This window comes from Panthera pardus, unplaced genomic scaffold (assembly GCF_024362965.1).
Source record: "Panthera pardus isolate Hobbes unplaced genomic scaffold, ASM2436296v1 HiC_scaffold_3, whole genome shotgun sequence".
Classification (NCBI taxonomy): Eukaryota; Metazoa; Chordata; class Mammalia; order Carnivora; family Felidae; genus Panthera; species Panthera pardus.
Genome location: NW_026526876.1, coordinates 55,674,602 through 55,699,494, shown reverse-complemented (window position 1 = coordinate 55,699,494; position 24,893 = coordinate 55,674,602). Strand labels below are relative to the sequence as shown.

Sequence of the window (24,893 nt, the reverse complement as noted above, 5' to 3'; positions counted from 1 at the left end):
TGCATGTGCCCCTTCGAAACAACACACCTGTATACCTTGGATAAATACCTAAGTAGTGCAATTGCTGGGTCGTAGGGTAGTTCGATTTTTAAATTTTTGAGGCACCTGCATACTGTTTTCCAGAGTGGCTGCCCCAGTTTGCATTCCCACCAGCAGTGGAAAAGAGATCCTCTTTCTCCGCATCCTTGCCAACATCTGTTGTTACCTGAGTTGTTAATGTGAGCCATTCTGACAGGTGTGAGGTGGTATCTCATTGTGGTTTTGATTTGTATTTCCCTGATGATGAGTGATGTTGAGCATGTTTTCATGTGTCAGTTGGCCATCTGGATGTCTTCTTTGTAGAAGTGTCTATTCATGTCTTTTGCCCATTTCTTCACTGGATTATTTGTTTTTTGGGTGTTGACTTTGATAAGTTCTTTATAGATTTTGGATACTAACCCTTTATCTGATATGTCGTTTGCATATATCTTCTCCCATTCTATCGGTTACCTTACAGTTTTGCTGATTGTTTCCTTTGATGTGCAGAAGCTTTTCATTTTGATGAGGTCCTAGTAGTTCATTTTTGCTTTTGTTTCCCTCGCCTCCGGAGACTTGTTGAGTAAGAAGTTGCTGTGGCCAAGATCAGAGAGGTTTTTGCCTGCTTTCTCCTTGAGGATTTTGATGGCTTCCTGTCTTAAATTTAGGTCTTTCATCCATTTTGAGGTTATTTTTGTGTATGGTGTAAGAAAGTGGTCCAGGTTCATTCTCCTGCATGTCACTGTCCAGTTTTCCCAGCGCCACTTGCTGAAGAGACTGTCTGTATTCCATTGGATATTCTTTCCTGCTTTGTCAAAGATCAGTTGGCCATACGTTTGTGGGTCCATTTCTGGGTTGTCTATTCTGTTCCATTGATCTGAGTGTCTGTTCTTGTGCCAGTACCATACTGTCCTGATGATTACAGCTTTGTAGTATAGCTTGAAGACTGGGATTGTGATGTCTCCTGCTTTGGTTTTCTTTTTCAGGATTGCTTTAGCTATTTGGGTCTTTTCTGGTTCCATACAAATTTTAGGATTGTTTGTTTTAGCTCTGTGAAGAATGCTGGTGTTATTTTGATGGCGATTGCAAAAAAATATTTTTAAAAACACAGTGATCAAAGAGGAAAAAAGCAAGTCACCAAAGAATATACAGTGATAAAATATGATGTTCAAAAACAGGTAATAGTAAATATTTACTTTTTGGAAATGCACACATAAGTTTTTTTGTTTTGTTTTGTTTTGTTTTGTTTTGTTTTGTTTTTAATAGAAAAGGAAGGGATTATTTAACACAAGATTCCCAATGGTGACCTCTGGAAGACAGGAAGGGTTTATAGAGGCTTCTCAGATTGGGTAATATTTCATTTCTCCATGAGTTCACAGGTGTTTACTTAACTATGGTTCTATGGTTCGGTTTGTTTTTTTGTTTTGGTTTGTTTTAGAGAAAGACAGAGAGAGAGAGAGAGAGAGAGAGCACACATGCAAGCAGGGCAAAGGGCCAGAGGAAGTGAGAGAATGTTAAGCAGGTTCCACACCCAGCTTGGAGCCCTACGTGGGACTCGATCCCACAACCATGAGATCATGACCTGAGCTGAAATCAAGAGTTGGATGCTTAACCGACTGAGCCACCCAGGTGCCCCAACTATGGTTCTTTGAAATGTACTTTGTTGTCATGTACTTTCGTATACATGTTAGATTTCACAGGCACACACCTTAGAGATAACAAGGGATCACTAAAATCAGACCCAGAAAAGCTTGAATCAGTGGTAGGAACAGAAACTTCAGGAATCTCCCAGAATGCCGGGGGAAAGGGGGGCAGGGAGAGCTGAAAACAATAAGAGAAACATTGGTGAATCTGGAAGACAGACAAGGCAACAGAACCTCAGAATTACAGGTTTTCCCCAAGAAGGAACAAGACCAATTGGAAGTGAAGCAATAATCAAATCCATAACCCAGGAAAGCGTTCCTGCAAGGCCCATGAGCCCTGCCAGGTCGCAGTCAGCCCAGAAACGATTTCACGTTGGATTTGGAATATGTTTCTGAGACTGTGTTTAAACATAGGCATGTTTGTTGTTCTGGGAATTGAATCAGAATCACAAAGGTCCTCTGAAAAGACCTGGCTGGGTATAATTGGCCTGTCCAATTTTCTGATTCCAGCTCTATTCATTCCCTATGTGTGGCCCACTCCATCTGGGGACAGAGGCAGGGACACAGCCAAACACCACCGTAACACGTTTGCCCTCTCAAATCTGTCTTGGAACAGGGAAGATAGTTAAATATTTGGGATTCAGAGGGATTTCATGCTGCATGCAAATGAAGCGTAAGAGGAGGCCTGCATGCAATGTTGGCAAATCAAGTAATTAAGGACAATAGTACAAGCATCATTAGCCTACATGGATTTGTTGAACTCGCGAGACCATTTGGAATACAGGAGAAGATGGCCTGTGGGACCCAAGGGAGAGGGAAGACAGGGGTCCCTGTTCTCACTGGCGTGCAGGGGCCTCTCCACATCACAGGTAATGGGGGAGGGGGACACCCAGGCCTGAGCTTAGGCCGTCAGGAAGGGGTGAGGCACACAGCCCCGCAGCCATAGAGCACCACTGTCGGGAGCCACGTCTCTCTGAAGCTGGCAGACGCCGCTCCCCGGTAATTGTGCGGAAGCCTCACGGGAGCGAGCCCCTCGCCAGGGGTTAATGGAAGCCAAAGCATTTCCTTTGGTTCTGAAATAATCCAGCCAAGGTGTTTAAATTATCTGTCAAGAAAACAGATAGCACCCTCAGAATATTTCTTCTCGCTGCCTTTTTTCCATTCTACCGTGCTGGCAATTGCTCTCCTCCCCGACTGACCTGGTTGCTCAAAACCCACTTGAAATGAAAAAGAAAATCCGCAAGGGCTCCCTGGGCCCAGGGAGGAGCTGCCTGCGGTGGGGTCGGAGGAAGGGTCAGGTGGGTGCTCTGTCTTCGCTGGGGCTTAATTTCCAGCCCATCTCCGGGGTAGGGCAGGCCCGGCCCCAGTGTGGGGAGCCAGCCAGCCTTCAGCAGAACCCGGAAGCAGGAGGCTTTCCAGGCAGGAGGAGCTGGGGCCTAGAGGATGGGGGCGAGGGGGGACTTTCTCCCTGGCTCACCAACATACACACACACACAGAGTCTCTCTCTCTCTCTCTCTCTCTGTCTCTCTCTCTCTCTCCCCCGTCTGGAGGTTTTAAAGTATTTTAAAATGGAAACATGCAAAAATACTCTGGAAGAAGTCCCCCTTAGCTTTCTGCTAACACCTTGGTTAGGAGGGTAAGTGGAGAGCCCAGGGCAGGAGGGGAGCCTCTCAGAGCCCTTTGTGGGCTCAGGATTGCTTACTTACCTCCATACCGCAGACTGAAGGTTTCTCCCCAGGTGCTGGGGGGGGCGGGGGGTGGGGAGGTGGATATAGGGAAGCCATACAGAATAGCTCTCGAAGGCAGAGTGGGAACACAGTCTCTGGTGCTAGAAAAAAACGGAGCCGAGGACCTCAGCCTGGTGGGGATTTCTGCCACGGGCCACTCATTTGCAAAATCATTTGATCTTTTCTTTCCTTCCCTCAGTCTTAACAAGTAGAGGTACTGAAGAAATGTTATTTAAGTGAATTAATATCTACTCACTTCCTCTTCAGAGGCTGGTTGTAAGCTTCTTCTTTCTGAGGTAGGGGAAACAAGCCAGGAGCAAAGATGGCTGCTCTAAAGAAAAAAACGACAAGAACAAGGAGAAATTTCTCTTTCCCTTTTTTTTAAGTTTATTTATTTCAAGAGAGAGAGAGAGAAAGAGAGAGAGAGAGAGAGAGAATCCCAAGAAGGCCCTGCACTGCCAGCACGGAACCCGATGTGGGGCTCGAACTCACAAACCGTGAGATCATGACCCGAGCTGAAATCAAGCATAGGCTGCTTAACTGACAGAGCCACCCAGGCGTTCCAGGGAGAAAAATTTCAAAACAAAACAAGAAAGAGAGAGACAAGGAGTGAGTGAGGGAGGGAGGAAGAAAGAAGAAAAAGAAAAAGAATACTCAGAAAATCATGTATTTTGGTAGGATAAACTTTTCCTGTAGTTTTAATTCTGCTGGTTGTCTTAAATGGACAGATAAGTGTGTAAATGCATATATAACTTTTTAAAATATTTAACGCAATATTTGTCCAATTGCTTACATTACAGTAGAAATAGTGTCCATTAACTGCCCTGGCCACTGAGAATGAGGAGCCCAATGCTTCCTGCCCCCGCCCCGTCCCGCCCCCACTCACTTTTTGCTTTTGTTGAGACAATCTGGAATTTGGGGTCAGATTATTTTTGTTAACTAAGTATTTTATATCTACATTTTAAGCATCATTTCCTATTTACACTGGTTATTTAGACTAACTTCTGTCTTTATTTCATTGATAACTGTTAATTTTTGGTACCACGGGTTCCCCATTCAGGAGCTTTTTTTTTTTTTTTTTTTAATGTTTATTTTTGAGAGAGAGAGAGAGAGTGCAAGTAGGGGAGGGGCGGGGAGGGGGGGGGCGGGGGCGGGGGGGGGGCAGGGAGACAGAGGATCTGAAGCAGGCAGAGAGCCCCATGCGGGCTTGAACTCCGAGACCAGGAGATGGTGACCTGAGCATAAGTCGGACGCTTAACCGACTGAGCCACCCAGCTGCCCCACCCCTTCAGGAGTTTTTTATTTTAATCCATCTGTTGATCAAGTGCACTCTACTTTCGGGCAATATTTTAAGACGACTGGATTCATCATTCATATTTTTTTGCTGATGTGGTCCACAGTACCTTTTTCTAGATGAGAACTGAGGCCATTCTCCTGATTACTGAGGCAAATAGAGATTGCCGTTCTAAGCATTAAGGCTGACAGCCTTCCTGGGCTGCCTCCATGTGGGAACAGGCCCTGTGACTTGCTTCCTGCCCTCACTCACTGCTCGCGATGAACAAACACACACAGTCAAATCCATGCCACAGTCCCACACACAGGATAAATGCTGAGTCTCCTTTCTCCTTGAGTAGGGCAGCAGGCAATCAAGCTGTTAGCCACAACTTCCAGATAGGATGGTCCCAATCTGGTTTGAGCAGCAGCATTTCTGGCATGAACTAGAACTAAAAAACGACTGTGTTCGTTACATTAGCACATCTCATGTCAACTTGCCTTGCTCAGTATCAGCTTGTCGCCCTTGGCTGTAATTAGGGCTTTTCATACTCAGCTGGTCACCACGGAAACCTGGTCAAGGGTACTGCCCAGCAGTATTTGAGGGCAGCCTCCCTCCAGCAGCAGGAGGCCCCAGGCACTTCCTGTTTTCTGGGGGACCCAGCTCTGCCGGCCTTTATGCTTGGAAGCCCTGGTTCCCTTTGAAAAACTGTCCAAGTTTCTCCCATTGTCAAAATTCTGACTCTTGGACGTTAGGTGGGTACACTGACATCCAAAGGGCAGCATGGCTTTCTTCAGGGACAGAAATCTCAGTATTATGAACTTGTGCAGGTGTTTTTAAGCTAACCATAACTTGGTTCTTTTCCTATCTTGCTCTACTACAGAATTTAAAAAAAAAATTTTTTTTAATGTTTTTATTTATTTTTGAAGGACAGAGAGACAGAGCATGAGCAGGGGAGGAGCAGAGAGAGAGGGAGACACAGAATCCAAAGCAGGCTCCAGGCTCTAAGCTGTCAGCACAGAGCCCGATGCGGGGCTCGAACCCACAAACTGTGAGATCATGACCTGAGCCGAAGCCAGACGCTCAACCGACTGAGCCACCCAGGCGCCCCTACTACAGAATTTTTAATTACTGCTTTCTTTTCCTTTCCTGAGCTACCAGTTTTTCTCTCTTAAGTCACATCCAGGGTCAATATACCAGTCATAGATTGCCCGACTCTGCATGTATCCACCTGCCTGTCATGCAGCCCAGGACTTGAATAACGTTGACATCCAGTTACCAATCTGTTATCCTTTGATCTTAATCAAAGTGATACATGTAGTTAGTTGAAAGAAAAATTCACTCATTCTGAAGAGCTTACCCTGGAGAAGGGCAGCCACCTGCCCAGCCTCTCCCTCACCCAGCCCACCCTGTACAGACCTCCTGTTGTAGTTCACATGCTCACCACTGCCTCGACTTCCACCAGGTGAGAACTTCGGGCACTGTCTATTGACTGCAAGCTCTGAAGGGTGATGAGCTGGCTAACCTGGGCCACTCTGATTCCCCCCACTCCTAATTTTTGATACTTTTATTATTTGCAACTGAAAATGTGTTGGAGTTTGACGGAATTTGTAACTGTATGTAATATTTGCCTCTTCCTTCTTCCATCCACCTTTCGTGTGAGCTGTGGGCACGAATGCCCTTGTTCTTCCCTCGCCTGCTCTCACCTCCTTCCTTTTCTAGATTATACCTTTACTGACTAGATTGCCAGAATTGTACATTGAGATTGTTCTTTAGGGGTGCCTGGGTAGCTCGGTCAGCTAAGTGTCCAACTCTTGATTTTGGCTCAGGTCACGATCCCTGGGTTGTGGGATCGAACCCTGCATCAGGCTCTGCACTGACCATGGAGCCTGCTTAAGATTCCCTCTCCCTCTCCTTCTGCCTCTATCTCTCTTAAAAAAAAAAAAAAAAAAAAAAGATGTTCTTTAGCCATAATTGATTTTCCCATGCTCTGTGACTTGTGCCACTTCTTAATTTCTAAAAGTGACTAAGTGGCAACATGGAGAGTGAATGCCATTAAAGAACAATATATTGCCTACAGTTCTGAGACAGAGGGGCATGCCATGCCACACAGGGTCACATGTGGTCAGGGGGCAGAAAGGAGTGAAGGAAAAGCCGAGGCCAGGCCTTTATTGGCGTTTCTATGGGAAAGACAAGGCAGGGCAGGGTAAATATCTGAGGATTGGCTAGTTTAAGTAATTTAGGCAAGCACTGGGGCATAGGGGCCTTCCCTGGGTGATTTAGGCAGAAGAATATTGGCTTGGTGAGTGAGAGTTACGTAAGGAGGTGATTGGTAGTGTGGACTTGGGATTGAATGGAGGTTTAAGATTTTATTTTTGGGGGGACACCCAGGTGGTTCAGTCGGTTAAGCATCCGACTCTTGATTTTGGCTCAGGTCACGATCTTACAGTTCATGAGATCGAGCCCCACATCAGGCTCCATGATGATGGTGTGGAGCCTACTTGGGATTCTCTCCCCCCCCCCCCCCCACTGTCCCTCCCCTGCTCGAGCGCGCGCGCTCTCTCTCTCTCAAAATAAATAAATGAAACTTTTTTTTAAATGTTAAAAAATAAACTTAAAAAACGATTTTATGTTTGGTTTTTCATTTTTTAAGTAATCTCTGCACCCAGCATGAGGCACCAGAAGACACATCTTTGGCCATTAATTTGGCCGTGGGAATAATGGAGGCCAGATCTGGTGCAGGAAACAGACATGTAAATAGGCAATCTTCACAGTGTGTGCCGTGCAGTGGGAGACGCGCGTGGTTCTGTAGAAGCCCCTGGATGAAAGTAATTTCCTAAAGGTTGCATTTCTTTGTCCTAGCCTAGGGAGGGAAGAAGGAACAGCATGTACAAAGGCCTGGAAGCAAGAGACAGCTTTGTGTGGTCGGGGAGTTGAGCGTGGCTGTGTCGGGCGGATCCTGAGCCTGGGGTGGGAGGAGACAAGAGAGGAGGCTGGTGAGGGAGGCAGGAGCTGGCAGAGTTCTGGGGTCTTGTTGGCCATGCTGTGCAATTTGGCTTTGATGATGGAGCTCTGGGAGGCCACTCTGTGAGTGTGCATGTGTGTGTGTTCGGGGAACGGGTTAGGGAAGGCTGTGTGGCCTGCCAGGTGGGTTGGCCCTTTAAGAGACCCTTTTTAAAAGGGCCAAAGTGGGGGCGCCTGGGTGGCTCGGTTGGCTAAGCATCCGACTTTGGTCATGAGCTCACGGTTTGTGAGATCAAGTCCCATGTCAGTCTCTGTGCTGACAGTGCACAGCCTGCTTGGGTTTCTCTCTCTCCCTCTCTCTCTGCCCCTCCCCTGCTTACTCTCTCTCTCCCCCTCTCTCTCTCAAAATAAGTAAATAAACTTTTAAGAAAACAAATAAATAAAAACAAAATGGCCAAAGTGTTAGCAAGAAGACATCTCTATAACAGTCCATTTCCTGTGGCTTTTTCAAGGTTGGGCCAGCTTGTTAAGCAGACAGAACACAGTCTCCCTGAAGACAGAGTCCGAGTTCTGTCCCCTGAGAATGATTCCTTTGCTTTGCCTTCTTCGTCTGTTCATTCACTCTGTCAGCCAGCAACGTTCTTGCTGCGCGAAGGCTCCCCACTGGGCCTGGGAAGGCGGCGATGGCTTGCGGGGGTGGCTCGGGCACAGCCTTGCCCTTGGGCTCACAGCTTCCTGACCGGGTAAGATGCCGGGGCAGCAGGTCCAAATGGCCTCCAGGAGCACAGCAGAGGGGCTCTGGTTCTGCACGAGGTGGCACAGAAAGCTTCCTATGGGCAGTGTCACTGCCTGGTGGGAGACAAGGATGAAGGACACCTCAGGTGGAAGGCACAGCACGTGCCACAGACTGTATCCCTGCTCCGATCCAGGTGTGGACGCCTCACTTGCATTCATGCAGGTACACTCCGGAGTTGCTTGGGAGACAGGGAGAGGCGGTAACACGCGGACGGGGTGGAGCAAGGGGCAGGGACAGAGGTCTTGGAAGGCGTCCCTTTGCATCCTCCCCAGTGGCCTCCCTAGGATCCTCCTCTTTCCAGAAGGGCCTGGCAGTCACTACCTTGTCCAGCCACAGCCATTTAGGAAATGGCAGTGATTAGCGATTGTTATCGTGGTAATTAAAATTCCCTGGGAACAGCTTGGCTAATATCCATCAGTATCTGCAGTCGGGTCGGCCGTGAGCTGCAATCCTAATGAAAACCTCGAAGCAGAGCACAAAGCAGTGCCACGGGGAGGATTGAATGCCGCTGGCCACCCCTGCAAGGGCCACGGCGGCCGTGTGGGCCTTTTCTTATTTAATGGCATTTTCAAGGCTGGCTGCTTTGCTGGCCTTATCACGGCAAACCACACATGGGGAACAGAGTGGGGCTTTGCAGAATCCCACAGCTTCTCTAGAAAGTGAAGGTTTTCCAATTTGTGGAGGGCTTTTCCCGCTGCCGTTCTTGGGGAGGGTGTTGGGCCAGGCAGGGGGTGTCGGGCCTGGATGCACAGAGCAGAATCGCACGATTAAAAGCTACTGGGGTGCATTTTGCAGAGTGGGGGCAGGCACCGAGGCGAGAGAAGGTCTGAGGATGTGCATGGATTGGCATTGAGGGGAGGAGGGGGGCAGCTCAGAAGTCAGCCCAGCTGGGATCCCTCATTCCTCGCCTCGGCGGTCCTGCTCTCCCATGTGGAAGGCATTTTCCAAAATAGTGTGTTTCATGCACCCCTGCCCAGGTGTGCCCTCCACATTGGGCAAGGCACCTGTGTGCTCTGGTCCCCACCCCACCCCCGTGGGGCCTCAGGAACGGCAGCTCCTCGGTCTGGAGGATCACCGGACTTCCTGGTCTTCTGACCTCTGTCCACTGCGGCAACATCAAGCCTGCCGCCTGGGTTGCAGGACCAACATGAGAGAAGCAGACAGACCCCAGGCCCCGTGACAGTGGACCCACTGGACCCCAGGGAGATGCTGCAGGCCTGGCAGTCCCGTGGGGTCATTGCCCTGCTGAGCATAAATATCAGGGTGAATTATAAGAAATTAATGGGGGGATTTATAGGTCAAAAATGATTGAATACCAAAAAACTTTGCATGTTTGTGCATTTCAGACTCATACTTTGGATCTTGGGCTGTTTATCCTATTTCCCAAAAGCACTTTATTGATCGGTATTTGTTTAAGCCTGGGGTAAGGGCGGAGGTGGATCCTTGCGGCAGGAGGTGAGGCTGAGGGCCTGGGGCCCTCTGGCCATGATGTTCCGGGGGAGTCAGGGGCAGCCGGGGCTTTCGGTTTCACTGGTGCCTGAGGAGGGGCTGGGAGGTTAGGTCGGGGAGGTTCGCTGGAGCTTGCTCTGCACCGGCACGCCCTTCTAGGCTCCTTTGCTTGATCCCTCTTTTAATCTGAAACAGTAAATCCACTTGATTAATTACAAGAACTTGGGTGAAACCCTCAGGCCACTTCTGCAGGAAGGTGACAACTCTATGGATTGGGACACTTTCCAGCAAACTACCCGTAGCTGCCAATCCAGCCAGTCAGCCAGTGTTTATTGAGCACCTACTATGTGTCAGGCACGTGTTAGGAACTTGAAGACACAGTGGTGAGCCAAGTGCCCCGGCCCTCCCTCCTGGATGGTAGAGCCTCATGGTCTCTACCAACAAAAGGGTCAGCCATAAGGTAGACACAACCGAAGTGGCCAGCAGGGGATGAACGACTAGATAAGAGGCAGTACGTACCGACGATAGAATACTGTTCAGCCTCAAAAAGGAAGGAGGTTCTGACACATGTAGCAACAGAAATGAACCTGAGGCCATTATGCCAAGCGAAAGAAGCCAGTTACAAAAAGATCAATACTATTCCATTCGTATGAAGTACCCAGAGTAATCAAATTCTCGGGAAGTAGAATGGTGGCTGTCAGCGGCTGGGGAGACAGGGGAATGGGAGTTGCTGTTTCATGGGTGCAGAGTTTCTATTTTACGAGATAAACAAAGTTCTGGAGATTGGCTACACAACGTGCACGCACTTAACACTACTGAACTATACACTTAGAAATGGCTAAGATGTGGGGCGCCTGGGTGGCTCTGTCTGTTAAGCCTCTGACTTCGACTCGGGTCACGATCTCACCGTTTGTGAGTTCGAGCCCCACATTGGGCTTTGCGCTGATAGTGCAGAGCCTGCTTGGGATTCTCTCTGATCGGTAAAGTGTTCTCTCTGCCCCTCCCCCACTTGTGCTCTCTGTCTCAGAGTGAATAAATAAACTTAAAAAGTAGTTAAAAAAAAAAAACGGCTAAGATGGTAAATTTTATGTTATGGATATCTTCCACAATTAAAATTTGTTTTCATTTAAAACAAAAAAGGAGAGAAAGGAGCATGCACACGCAGGGGCCAGAACCGTAGGCCCAGCTCCTCCAAGATGAGGCCCCATGAGGATTAGGAATGGGTCTGGCCCTGTGAAAGTCCCGAACGCATCTCTATAGTGTTTCTGGGTCTCTCCCACTGAGAGCCACACAACAGTGAATCACCCACAGTGTTGTCCTCTCCACTCCCCTTCAAACAGGGCACCTGAAGGGGTGTGCTCTCCACCTGTGACGGTGTGCCCCAGGGGTGACAGTGAGGTCCCCATCTTCCCTCCTGTGGCACCTAACTGGTGGCCCCAGGTCCTGACAAGCACTCCCCCACACCCCATGGGAACTGCTCCCGAGCTGGGTCCCTAGACCAGACCCTAGATCCCAGCAGGAGGTACAGTGCAGGGTTCCCACCCTGAAGACACTTAGCACCCCACTTCAGACTCAACTTTTCTTCCTGGAGGGTGGTCTGACGATATGTACCATCGTGTAAATGTATACACATCCCTTGGCCCAGCAGATCCACCCCTCAGAGTATTTTCTAAGGCAGTAAACAACATCTGTCTGACGTGGGTGCAGAGGTGATGGTTGTGGCACTGCTCACAAGAGTGAAAATCCGGAAACCATTTAAAGGTCTATCAGTGGGAGCGCCTGGGAGGCTCAGTCGGTGGAGCATCCGACTTCAGCTCAGGTCATGATCTTGCAGTTCGTGAGTTCGAGCCCCGTGTCGGGCTCTGTGCTGACAGCTCGGAGCCTGGGGCCTGCTTCGGGTTCTGTGTCTCCCTTTCTCCCTGCCCCTCCCCAGCTCATGCTCTGTTTCTCTCTCTCTCTCAAAAATACATAAACATCAAAAACTAATAATAATAAAATAAATGCCTATCAGTGGAAGGCTGGTTTGATTAAGTTTAATAAATCCAAACTATGAAGCCATTAAAAAGTGACGGTGGACAGTTGCCATGATCTATAGTTAAGTGACGGGGGGTGGGGTGGCGCAAACATGGGGTTGCATGTATATGATCGTTCAAAAAAAAAATTGTGTATATGGCAGAGTATACAGATGGCTCTTGAGGGCTTGCTTCATTTGGTCCCCCTGAGGCCCAGTCCGTGTTGGGAGGCAGGAGGCTGGTGTGCTCAGGGGAGGGCAGGCAAAGCCGGCACCAGTGGGGTGCACAGGCTTCACTTAGCACAGGGAGGCCGAATGAGCCCCTCACCAGCCCCCCCATGGCCTCTTGGGCTTGGGCGTCTGTTCTCAGGAACCATGCAGCAGCTCTGCAGAGTCCATGATGATGTCTGACCTGCTGAGGGTTTATTCAGCACTCGGCCACATTTCCTGAGCATCCCCTTTGCATCCGTAAACTGTGGGGATGAGACCCTGAGGCCTTCAGTGTCTGAGGCCAATAGAACGGTGGACTAGCCTTGGGCAAGTTGCTTAAGTTGTCGGAGCCTCAATTTTCCCATCTGGAAAGTGGGGATAATAGCAAAACTCCTCAAAGAACTATATCCCCAGATAGATGCCTTTGAGAATGGGGAGGAGACTTTAATTTCACACCCAGTGGATTTTTGACCACGTGTACCTGCTACCAATTCACATAAATATTTATTGTAGGAGGCTCCGTGAAAGGATCAGAAAGGGTTTTTAAAAGAAGGATCCATGAGGCATTCATCCCACCAGATGGGTGCTATGTTATTAAAGAGCCACTCAAAAGCAGACCCTTCTGCATAGGGTAGCTGGGAGGGAGGGGGAGTGATTCAAGCCAGGGACAGGGTTCGGACTCAGTCCCCCCATGCCTGGCACTTTGAAGCATGGAGAGATGACATACGATAGTTGAGTGATGTAACTGTTGCAGTTAAGTGCTGAGTCTATGCAGATCAATTAGTAGGGTTGAGCTTCTCTGGGAAAACCTGCTGAGTAGATCCGAAGCAGAAAGTACTCCACATTCTTTGGCCCTGTTGAAGAATCCTGAGTACATCGGTGTATTAAAGGCTCTGAGAAGTCCTGCAGTGATGCCTGGTTTAACCTAGTGCTTCCCAAGTGTACATGATCAGAAACCTTATTTTATTTTATTTTTTTGGTTCGGCCATGTCAATATCCCACAGAACTAATATACAGAGGAAGTTTGAGGATTAGGAAAATCTGTCCTAGAGAGAATCAGGGCAGACTCTGGCCTTCTGATTTTATTGATGAAGTGCAGATTCTGCCTCAGAAGGTCAGGGACAAACCTTGAGATTCTATGTATATTGTTTTACATTTTATTTATTTATTTATTTATTTATTTATTTATTTATTTATTTATTTATTTAATCAATCTCTACACCCAACGTGGGGCTCGAACTCAAGACCCTGAGATCAAGAGTCGCATCCTCTTCCAACTGAGCCATCCTGGCCTTCTGATTCTCTTTTTTGAGTAGGGAACTTGGTCCACTGGTTGTAAAGCTTCCACATTTGTCAGATGGGGGGAGGGGGGGTGGCGGTGACAATGATGGTTGTGCACATCAGGTCTGTTGAGTGACTGCACCCCGCCATACACTGGCCAGCGGAGCCTTAACATTCGTTTGAGAGTCTAGTCCTCATGGCTGCTCCGTGAGATGGATGCTGTTCCTGCATTCCACCTACTGGTGATGAAACTGGGGATCTGGAAGATTGACGTGTCCAAATCTCACAGCTGAGGGATGACGGATCCAGGGTTCAAACCCAGGGCCGTCTGCTCTGAACCGCTAAGGCTCGCTCTTCTCTGAGAAGGTCACATTCCTTCACACTCTCCCACTCCTCTTACTAAATACCCTGAAAGTATTTCCTTCAATGGCAAAGAGGTTATAGAGCGCTTGGTGTTTTGTGAAGTAGGCATTAAGGGTTCAGGAATCTCACTTGCTGCTCTGAATTCTAATTTGGGGCCCTCTGGGGCCTGGGCCCTCCCTGAGCCTTCACAGAGCTAGACTCATCCCTGGGAAGCTCTGGGTCCAGTACTGTGCTGTCACCCAGCCCCCCGCCCCCCATGTCTTCTAGCCTCTTGTCGCTTGCTCTGCCCCAGAGCCTCAAGGGAAGGGGCAGGTGACAGGGAGGCAGGTGGCACCCCTTGAGCACCCTCTAGATGCCCACCAGGCTGAGCACTTTCCAACTTTGCAACAGGAGAGGCAGGCGGGCCCGTGCGGGAGCATGGTGCAGGGAGCTGCTCTGTGTCCCTCACTCTAAGCAAATATCACCCCTGCCAGGTCTGGAAGAGGTCAGGGGCCTGGTTCTACCGAGGGCTCCCTAAGTACATCCTGCCACTGAAGACCCCCGGCCGGGCCGATGACCCCCACTTCCGACCGTTGCCCATGGAGCCCACCGAGCAAAAGCCCAGAAGCACCGAGACGAGCCGCGTCTACACGTGGGCCCGAGGGAGAGGTAAGTCCCCCTCGCTCCCTCTCCCAGGAGAGCAGCTGTCACAGTCCAGCTGTCAGCCAGCCGCCAGTGCCACAGGCACCAGGCCAGCGTCTGCCACACCCTCCGCGTGGCTCATGCTGGTGCTGTCCCCGAGTGCCTCCAGCTCCCCCGCCTGCACCCACGTGGGCACCTTAGCACAGTGACGGCTTGCAGGGGGAGGGTCCGCCAGAGGCTGATTCCCAAACAGGCACCAGTTTGGGGGTGGGGATGCCACAAGCCCTCGGATCTTTGCAGAAATGTGACAGCCGTTGGGGTTTTTGGCAAAGCATCGAAATGCGTCTTTCCGAAGCTGGCCTGTACCCTCTCTTCTCTGACCCGTCTCGCGTCCCGGGAAGGGCGTCCCGGGACGTCCTTGGTCCTAATGAGCAAAATGACTTTGCGCCCAGGGCACTTTGGTATTTGTGGAGGCCGCGCTGCCATGGCCAGCATCAGAAGGGGTGCTCGGCCCCACTGGTGATAATGGCACCTGCTGCGGTAGGTGGCCCTCCATGGCTCACACAGCACTTCTACGTTCGTGATTTTGTTTCAAAGTTGCAGAGGCAGTCCGGGCAGCCATTTAGTAGCCCTGTTTGATAGACGTGTAGCCTGAGGCCCAGAGGGAAGGATGGACTTCCTGAGCTGCTATATGGCAGAGCTGGGACCAAAAGGCAGGGTCTTGTGCTCTGGGCCCTGTCAGGGTACCTCTGTGCCCCTCTGGCCCAGGGAGGAGTTGCAACCCGGAAACAGAATGTTGCTTTGAGGGGTTGGGGAGGGGAGGCCCCGAGGGCCCTCCCCGCCCTGTCTGCTCAGCATCCGCACGGCACACATGTTCACACGCACACGTGTGCACACACACACCCCTGGGAAGGGCAGAGCCCCCATTCCTCAGCCACGCAGACACAGATGGCCTTTTAATTACGTGGGCGAGGCGGCCAGTGGCCCACACGCTTGCCGTTGGCACGGCTTATTAACTGCCTTTGCGCTGCGGCCAGGCCACGCCATGTGGAGGCCCCCATGTGAGCTTGGTGTCCCTCCGAAGACTGGGTCACAAGCCTCCAGGCTCCCAGAGCACGAGGCAGCACATCCTTCACACCAAGGCCCCGGGCCAGTGCATCGCAGCCCTGTGATGATCCACATTTTAGTCCCAGGCAGGGAGAGGTGGCCCAGACAGATGACTTCTGTGTCTCACCGTGGGCACCAGAAAGGTGAGGGCTGATGGCCCCAAGCTGGTTGGGGAGGCCCAGGAGGTGTCTGCATGTACCCAGGGAAGGCGTACATCGGGAGTGCATGGGGTACATGTGGTGGGCAGACTGAACTTGAGGAAACCCACAGTCCTGCGAGGAAGGAAGAATAGGAGCTGGTGGAGGAGGCAAAGGAGGCACAGCTGGGGACATAGGAGGAAAGCTGAGAGGTTCTGCGTCACAGGGGTTTGTAAGCAGGGGCCACAAACAAGCCGACTGTCCCTGAACTGCTTCCGAGCCTGATCCCATGGTTGTTCTCACCAATTAGCCTGTGCAGAAGCCAGGATCTGTGCCTTCTGGCTGAGTTTGGGTCCCCTGGCCATCCCAGAAACGGCTGTGTACTCACCGAGGCACTCGGGTGGCTACGGGATAGTTGTGGGAGATCAGAGTCCCGAGCCAGTCGCAGCCATCCGCACAGCTGGTCCAGAGCCTGGAGGCAAGGGGAGGTCAGCCCCACGCCAGCCCTTCTTTGGCTTCCTCCTGGTCGGTATACATGGCCTGGAAGTCAAGTCTGCAGCAACCTCGGGGGAAAGGTCTGCCTTACCTGTCTGGGAAGCCCCCCAACCTGCCAGGGGGCCGCTGCCTCAGTCCTGGTTCCTTCTCAAGCTGGGCTCGAGGCTGTCAGACTCCTAGCCACAGACAGCCCCCAGTCAGCAGCCTTGCAAATCTGGCATAGGGACGTCATGGACCTTTCCTTCCAGACCACCGATGATTGGGGAACCATTGAGCGTTTCTTGAGCTCCAAGAGTCACCTCCCCTCCCCAGCCCGACCATCAGCAGTGCCCAGGTGCTAGGCAGCTGGCTGGGGTTAGAACTATAGTCTGAGGTCTAGTTTAGAGCCTATCTGGGAAGCCCAGCCCTTATAGCACCCCATTCAGCCACAGCTGAGCTCAGGGCCAGGCAGAAATGGAGTGGCCAGCATTGGGGTGTGGACTCCTCTGCCTGTTTGAATCCATTGCTCATTTTGTATTAAGTGGTTTATTTTCTCCTTGATTTATAGATGCTGCTTATAAGTTAGGGATGTTAGATGGCTTGCAAATGTTTTCCTCCTTGACTTTCCGTTTCTTTCGACCCCCGCCTTTACTCACACTATTCTGCCATTCAAAAACGACTTCTCTTCATTTTTGTCAAGTGTGTCTTTCATTGTTTCATGGTGTCTAGGTTTCCCGTGTTGCTTCGAAATGCCTTCCTCTCCAAAGTTAAAAAAAGATACGCTAAATAAAAAACCTAATGAGAATAAGGAAATTACTTACATATGAGGAAATTACTAAAGAAGAAACAAAACCCAACACCAAATATTATATTCACTGATAAAGCACCAAAGCCATGTTCTGTCGAAATGCAAGTCAAGAATACCCCTATCACCACCATCATTTGACAGTATTTTGTAGTATTTAACTAATGCAATAAGGCAAGAAAATAAAATAATCTGTTACTATTAGAAAAGAGAAATTTTCTTACTTACAGATGATATGCTTATATGTCAAGAAAACCCAAGAAAGCCTGCTAAAACACCCACTAGGATTAATAAGAGAATTTGGGAACTGACAGGATGCAAAGTAAAAGTACACAAGTACAAATCAATAGTTTACTCTGTGCTGACTAATTAGAAGGAAAAATGGGAAAATTCACTCATAATTGCAGCAAAAATTACAAAATGCCTAGAAGCAAATTTTGAAAGAGAATTACAGGTCCAACATGAAGACAATTATAGAATCTTACCAAAGGACAAAAAGTAAGACACAGAGAGGCAGACAAAGATTTTGGTCCCTCCAAATTAGTTAAGTGTAACAATTCCTATCTGATTCCCAGTGGAGTCTTTAGAAAGGAATGGACTCAAATGTTCCGTTATCCATTGGAGAAACAAAATGTGGCATAGTCATGTAGTGACCTATCAGTCGGCCTTGGGGCACCAGAGTGGCTCAGTGGGTTAAGTGTCCGTCTGACTTCGGCTCAGGTCATGATCTCTCGATTAGTGAGTTTGGGCCCTGAGTCTGGCTCCGTGCTGACAGCTTGGAGCCTGGAGCCTCCTTCAGATTCTGTGTCTCCCTCGCTCTCTGCCCCTCCCCCACTCACTCTCTGTCTCTCTGTGTGTCTCTCAAAAATGAAGAAACGTTTAAAAAAATTTTTTTTAAAGAAATATTAGTCAGCCTTAAAAAGGGTTGAAATACTGACACCAGTTACAATACAGATGAACCTTGCAAACTTTATGCTAAGTGAAAGAAGCTAGAGACAAAGGCTATGTAGTATATTATTGTAATTACATGAAATGTTCGGAACAGGCAAATCCATGGAGACAGAAAGTAGATTCGTGATTGCCAGGGGCTGGGGAGAGGGCAAACGGAGTGATTGCTGATGGGTACAGAGAACATGTGATGAAGATGTTCTGGAAATGGACAGTGGTGATAATTGCACGACTTAATGAATATTCTAAAAACCACAGAATCATATGCTTTCAAAGGGTGAATTTTATGGTATGTGAGTTATATTTCAATTTAACAAAATGTGGTTTTTTATTTTATATTTTTTTAACTTTATTTATTTTGACTTATTGACTTTATTTTAACTTTATTTATTTATTTTTATTTATTTATTTTTTATTTTATTATTTATTTATTTTTATTTATTTATTTATTTTGAGAGAGGGAGAGAGATGGGGGAGAGCATGAGCAGGGGAGGAGCAGAGAGAGAGAATCCCAAGCAGGCTCCACACTGTTAGCCCACGGCCTGACATGGGGCTTGAACTCACAAACCGTGAGATCATGACCTGAGCCGAAATCGAGGGTAGAGTCAGAAGCTTACTCAACTGAGCCACCCGGGTGCCCCAAAAATGTGTTTTTCTTTTTTAAGAATTATTTTATTTTGAGAGAGAGAGAGAGAGAGACAGCTCAGGTGATCAGGGAAGAGGGACAAAGGGAGACAGAGAGAATGTTAAGCAGGCCCCATGCCCAGTGCAAAGCCCGATGTGGGGCTCCATCCAACAACCCTGGGATCATGACCTGAGCTGAAATCAAGAGTTGGGACACTCAACTGACTAAGCCACCCAGGTGCCCCAGAATGTTTTTTTTTTTTCTTAAAGAATAGCAAGGTAGTTTATTCATTTTTTTGCATAAACTTTTTTTTTACTTTATTCTTTTTTTAATTTTATTTTTTATTTTTTAAAATTTACATCCAAATTAGCATATAGTACAACAATGATTTCAGGAGTAGATTCCTTAGTGCCCCTTACCCATTTAGCCCATCCCCCCTCCCACACTTCCTCCAGTAACCCTCTGTTTGTTCTCCATATTTATGAGTCTCTTATGCTTTGTCCCCTCCCCATTTTTATATTATTTTTGTTTTCCTTTCCTTATGTTCATCTGTTTTGTTTCTTAAAGTCCTCATATGAGTGAAGTCATATGATTTTTCCTTCTCTGATTGACTAATTTCACTTAGCATAATACCCTCCAGTTCCATCCACGTAGTTGCAAATGGCAAGATTTCATTCTTTCTGATTGCCGAGTAATACTCCATTATCTTCTTTATCCATTCATCCATTGATGGGACATTTGGGCTCTTTCCATACTTTGGCTATTGTTGATAGTGCTGCTATAAACATTGGGGTGCCTGTGTCCCTTCGAAACAGCACACCTGTATCCGGTGGATAAATGCCTAGCATATTCATTTTTGAGGGGGGGGGGAGAGGGAGGGAGAGAGAGAATGGGGGAGGAGCAGAGACGGAGAGAAAAAGAATCCCAAGCGGGCTCTGCACTGTCAGCACAGAGAGCCCGAAGCTGGGCTTGAACCCACGAACCGTGAGATCATGACCTGAGCCGAAAGCAAAAGTCGGATGCTTCACCAACTGAACCACCCAGGCGCCCCAAGAATGGCAAGTTGTAGAAGGAGCTGCCTGACCAAATAAAGCTTATTCTGAAGGTACTATAATCAATACAATTGTATAGCATTGTCACCAGAATAAATAGAATATTTACTTATAGAAAAAATAAATAGATTAGTAGAACAGAATAGAGAAATAAGAGATCTAAGGACGTATGGAAGCTGAACATAGGTAGTTTTTCAATTCACTGGGAAAATAACAGGTTTATGTCACAACTGAAATTAGCATAATTAGATTTCCACCCCGTTCCATGTGTATTCAGAAACACGCTGCAGGTAGATTAAAGATCTAAATGTTAAAAATAACACAGAGAATGTATTAGAGAAAGATCAGAAGCGGTTTTGCCGCTATGTTATCTCAAAGAGAGCCGGCGAGGCTGAGGCTGTGGGACCTGCAGCCGGTTGACTGACTACCTGACTGGCTGCCCTCTCCCTCTTCTTGACACGGGCTGTTGATCTGGGCCAAGAACTTGCCCACAGACCCCTTGGTAAGCCCTCTCCCAGCTCGTTTATGGCAGGACATCCGTTGTTTCCCCAGGATGGGGCGGGGAATGGTGCGGCCTGAGTGGCCCCGGCTGCGATCTGCGTGCCTCTGGGAGACTGCGCAGTCCCACCTGCTCAACCTAAATGGAGAGCGCTCCATGCTGCTTCCCCGGGCAGGCCACTGCTCCAAGTTGACGGCAGCAATGAATACAGCCAGCTTTGGCACCCTCCTGGGTCTCTCTGTTCCCCTGTGAAATGGAAGGTGTAAGATGTGGAACCAGTACTATGGGTTCTTGGGTCTTAATCCCTTTAGAGCCGGGCCCACGTCTTCCGTAGACTTCTTTCCTTTGAGCTGGATTCCCACCGTTGGGCCAAGTGCAAAGATATTTGCTGGTGGTAGGGGTGGTGGGTGCCATATTAACCTGGCATATCTGGGTAATAAGAGCTTCCTTTTTTTTTTTTTTTTTTTTTGCCACATGCTAGAAAATTTAGGGAAGGCACCTGTCGCTTTGGTTCAGCAGCTCGGTGATGTCAGGACAGATGTCTTTATAATTCTAGCTCTTTCCCTCGTGGTCACAAGATGGTTGCTGCGGTTCTAGCCATTAGTCACTCACTACAAAGAATGGAAGAAAGGTCAAAGGGAGACTGGGCATTGGATGAGCCTAATTCCGTTTAAGACCTAGACAGAGAGCCGAACTGATCTGACTGAAGTCATTACCTGTGGAAATTATTCTGATAGGATTTTGTGCTTCTCTGCCTCCAATGGCAAGAATCCTTAATATGATGAAGCTTCTTATTTTCTTCAGCCCGCAGTGCTCTGACTGAGGCAACATTGCCCTGGACCTGCTTAATGGTTGGTCTACACCAGCTTGCCCCTCTGGGGCTGAGCCCCTGAAATTGGGGACCTGAAGCCCTGAGTCTAGAGTCCATGCATTGGTCAAAGGGCTTTCTAGGATATGTGCACTTTTCTCAGATGGGAGCCAGAGAGCTAGGGTTCCTGGGAGACCGACCCCCGGATTGGTAAGGCTTTGCTTACCTGCCTCTGCCTGGGAGCCTGGGGCTGGGAAGGTGGGAGAGCACCCCTTGTGTGAAGCCTTCATCACTGCCCTGTGGCCTGGCCAGACTCTGGAGGACTTTTCATATTTCACTTCCACCCTAGTAACCATAAAGCCTTACCCACGGGGTATAAACAGCCATTTCCTCCATACTCCATCCCCCCAGAGATGGCAGAGAAACCTTGATGGGCCAAAAGGCCCCTGGCTGAGGCACAAGCAGACCTCTACAGCTCCCATGGCTGTGAGGCAAGTTCACTTTCCCGTCTCCGCTGAGGCCAGGGTCACCGTCCCTCTCCAGGGTCCTCCTACCTCCAGCCCCCTGGCATCCCCTACGAACAGAGCACAAGCTTCCTAGATGGATTTGAACAGATTTACACACAGGTTAACTTCAAGGTCTGTTCCAGAAAAGTACTTCAAGGTTTTGGATTTGTTCCAGTTGGACAGTTTTGAGAAAAACAGAGGGGTTTCATTGCTACTTCATTGGTTCACTAAATTTTAAACGATTTTTTAAAAAATCCTCAACTGTGGTTCTGTTGGCAGTCTAGCGAAAGCAAGCTTCAGGATTGTTTGGGTTGAACAGTCTGGTTCAGATCAGGCTACACATGTTTACCCTGGGCCACCCTTCCGGAATGACCCCGGCTGACCCGCCTGTGCCACCACGTCCAGTATACTGGGTGCTGTGTTGGCCACAGCCAGAGTTCTGTGGCTCACGGTCATTATCTCATCTGATGCTCAGACAGCCTGTGGGGCAGCTGCGGACAGCAAAAGTGGTTCTTCATGATGGACGATCCGACCTGTATAGGCTACAGCCCAGAGGTGTCTGAGTCCCAGCCCATCCCCCTCCCCTCTGAGTTCAACACAGAATAAACCGTTGCCCAAATCACCACACGCACCAGCTGTCCCCTTTCAGACTTGGCAAGAGGATTTTGGTCACCGGGAACAGAGCCCACCACCAAAGGCAGCCCCTGTACAGGCATAGCCACCAGGCTGCTGGGAAGGTCTGTCTCCCAGAAGCAGGGAAGGAGACAAGGCTTGCAAGACCTGTGAGGTGGAGGAGTGTGGCAGCGGCTGCTCCTCCTTCTCAGGGAGCCCTTGGATCAGCTGCGTCCCCTAGCCTCACATCTGCACGCCCTTCCTCTGGCCCCGCTCTCGGGACCCCACGTCCACACTCAGCGCAGAGGTGATTGGCCCGACTCACTCCTACCTGGGCTGTCCCTGTTGCACCTAGCCTGTACCCCATCAGATATAATAGGTGGCGTGGCTAGCTAGGACTGCCCTCCCGCAAAGCAGAGCTGGGACAGAGCAGGGGGTTTGGGTCTCTTGCTCAGGAGCCACTGAACCCCAGAATGGGGTGTTTTGTGTCTGACATGGTAGCAAGTTCCCTGTCACCGGGAGCATTCAAGCAGAGTCTGGATATTATAGTAGAGCATATTGGATACTTTATATTATAGAGGATACTGTGCTTTAGAAACTGGGGGAAACTCACTAGGGGCTCGTTACTGTGTGTCCAGAATCTGCCCCCATATTGTGACCGGGGCTGGGGAGATGGGGATGCATTCTACGGCCCAAGGTCAAGAAATCCACATGACCCTCCAAAGCGTTGAACCAGAGACCTCTGTCTCGTTAGTGCAGAGCTGCAGCCGATGGGGCTAATAAGCAGTTCCGTGGCAGCCGTTTTTCCATCAAACGCATATGCTGTTTCCTGACTTCTTAACGCAGCGTGCTATTTATACCAGTAGATCCATTCATTCTTAATGAGCCACGGTTGTGGATTGTAAAATGTTTTATTTTCATACAGGATTGCTCACTGCCCAGAGCCAGCTGTTGCTATGCCACCTTCCTTCTTTCCCCGTTCCTAAGAAATTGGCATTTTGGAAGCTCCTCAGAGCGCTCAGCTGCCCTCTCCCACCTCCTGCTCACCCCCCAGTGTTTCCCCAGCAGACTCTGGCCTTGGCATTTCTGTCACGTTGGCCTGGACGTGGTGCGTGAATTCCCTGCAGCCTTCGGAGCAGCTGGGAGTGTGTGCTATGGGCAGAGGGGTCAGGCTGGCTGAGGCGTGGAGGAGGCAGAGGACAGCAGAGCAGGAGGGCGTCCGTGTTGGGAAACGGGATGCCATCTGTCCGCCAAGGGTTGGACACGCGCCGGTGTTAGAGGTCGCAAACTGGTGAAGCAGTGACTCGATCTGGCTCCCTGCTTTATGCTCACCGATAACTTTTTTAAACATGGAAAATCCTCATTAAAAAGAACGTGGGGGGCGCCTGGGTGGTTTAGTCGGTTAAGCGTCCAACTTCGGCTCAGGTCACGATCTTACGGCTCGTGAGTTCAAGCCCCACGTTGGGCTCTGTGCTGACAGCCCAGAGCCTGGAGCCCGCTTCCGATTCTCTGTCTGCCTGTCTTTCTGTCCCTCCTCCACTCACGCTCTGTCTCACTCTCTCGAAAAAAAAAAAAAAAAAAAAAGTGAAATTCTGGCTTCTTTTTTGAAAATCAGGAAGTCTGCCAGTACTGCCCCCCTCCCTGGAAAAATCGGACAAGCTGAGTCGCAGCTTCCCCTTCACCCTGGCCGCGTGGTCTCTGGTTTGCCACAGTCCCCACCCCTCCCTGTTGTCTCTTGATGCTATGATCATCACGCTTACAGGGTTATTAAGAAGAAAGTGAAATAGTTCTGGTTTCCACATCCCTATGAAAAGAGAGAGAATAGGACTTAGACCAACAGGAACATCTGTTGCAAGAAAAGTGAGCATACCTCTCTGTGGAAATCGATACTCGTATCCAGAAACGTCGTAAATGGAGCAGAGCAAATATCATGTCCGGCTCGCCTCACCCACTGGCCCCTCCAGCTCACCAGTGGAAGACAGAGCCTGAGCGTGTCACATCTGTGTGTTCCCACTCCTGACCCTGACCCCAGGCTAGGAATGCCGGCTCCTCTTCCTCTCTGAGCCCTGGTTGCCCCATGAGTGGGATGGAGAGACTAGGGGGCCTGGACAGAGTCTGTTCTCTTCCAGCTTTTATCTTAGAGCTCCAAATCCAAGGGAATGAAACTTTCTGGAGAAATGTCTGGCAGGTGGTGAGCCCCGTTTCAGCACTGGCCCTGCCCCTGCACACACACGCACGTGTGCACACGAGCCGGGAAGGACTGTTTAGAGAGGAGGGTGGGAGAAGCCGTCTTCCCACCACCTGAGAAGGGCACTGTGGGTCCCTCACTGAACCCCTTGACTCAGGTCTGCATGGGGTCGGTCTGCTGTTCGGGTCCAGGAAATAAGTAAACCAGAAAGAGGCACAGACAGTGCTGTCTGGGGCTTCCACCAGCCATTTGGGGAACTGAATGCCATCCTTCTCCAAAGGCAGGAGAAGGCAGTGGGGAGGGTGCCAAGTTGCCCGAGCCCATGTGGGCCCCACTGGGGCAGACACCCAACGGCCAGCCAGTCGTTGGGCTTCCCACGTGGCCGCCAGCGCTCCGTGCTCTGAGGGCCGGGGGTACCGTCTGCCCGTAGGTCTGTGCAGTGAAAGAGGCATGCGTTGGGCCTCAGTGGCGAGTGGCCAAATAAAACCAGCAGCTATTGTAGCCACGTGGATTGCGTGGTTGCTCACTGCAGGCTGTGCTGGGCACCGTGCATTCCTCTGACACAGGGGGGCGGGGGTGGGGGGCTGGACTGCTGTCCCATTTTATAGTAGGGCACGGAGAGGTCAAATAACTTGCATCATAACCTCGGTGTGGGCAGAAAGATCCCCTCGGCCTTCCGGGAAACTCTGCCCTTTCCCAGGGAAGTGGAGACCTGGCCACCTCTTATGTGGCTGTGTTTTGAAAGACAAGCCCATGCATACTGATTTGTCTTGACCTT

At 49.6% G+C, this 24,893-nt stretch overlaps 1 protein-coding gene across 1 annotated transcript in view; it reads left to right on the top strand.

Annotated features, from left to right (window-relative positions):
• RPH3AL (rabphilin 3A like (without C2 domains)) overlaps positions 1-24,893 on the top strand; it is a 146,044-nt gene that overhangs the window by 105,742 nt on the left and 15,409 nt on the right. Inside the window, 1 exon segment of the mRNA XM_053893243.1 lies at positions 14,207-14,381. Coding sequence (XP_053749218.1) covers positions 14,207-14,381 — 175 coding nt within the window.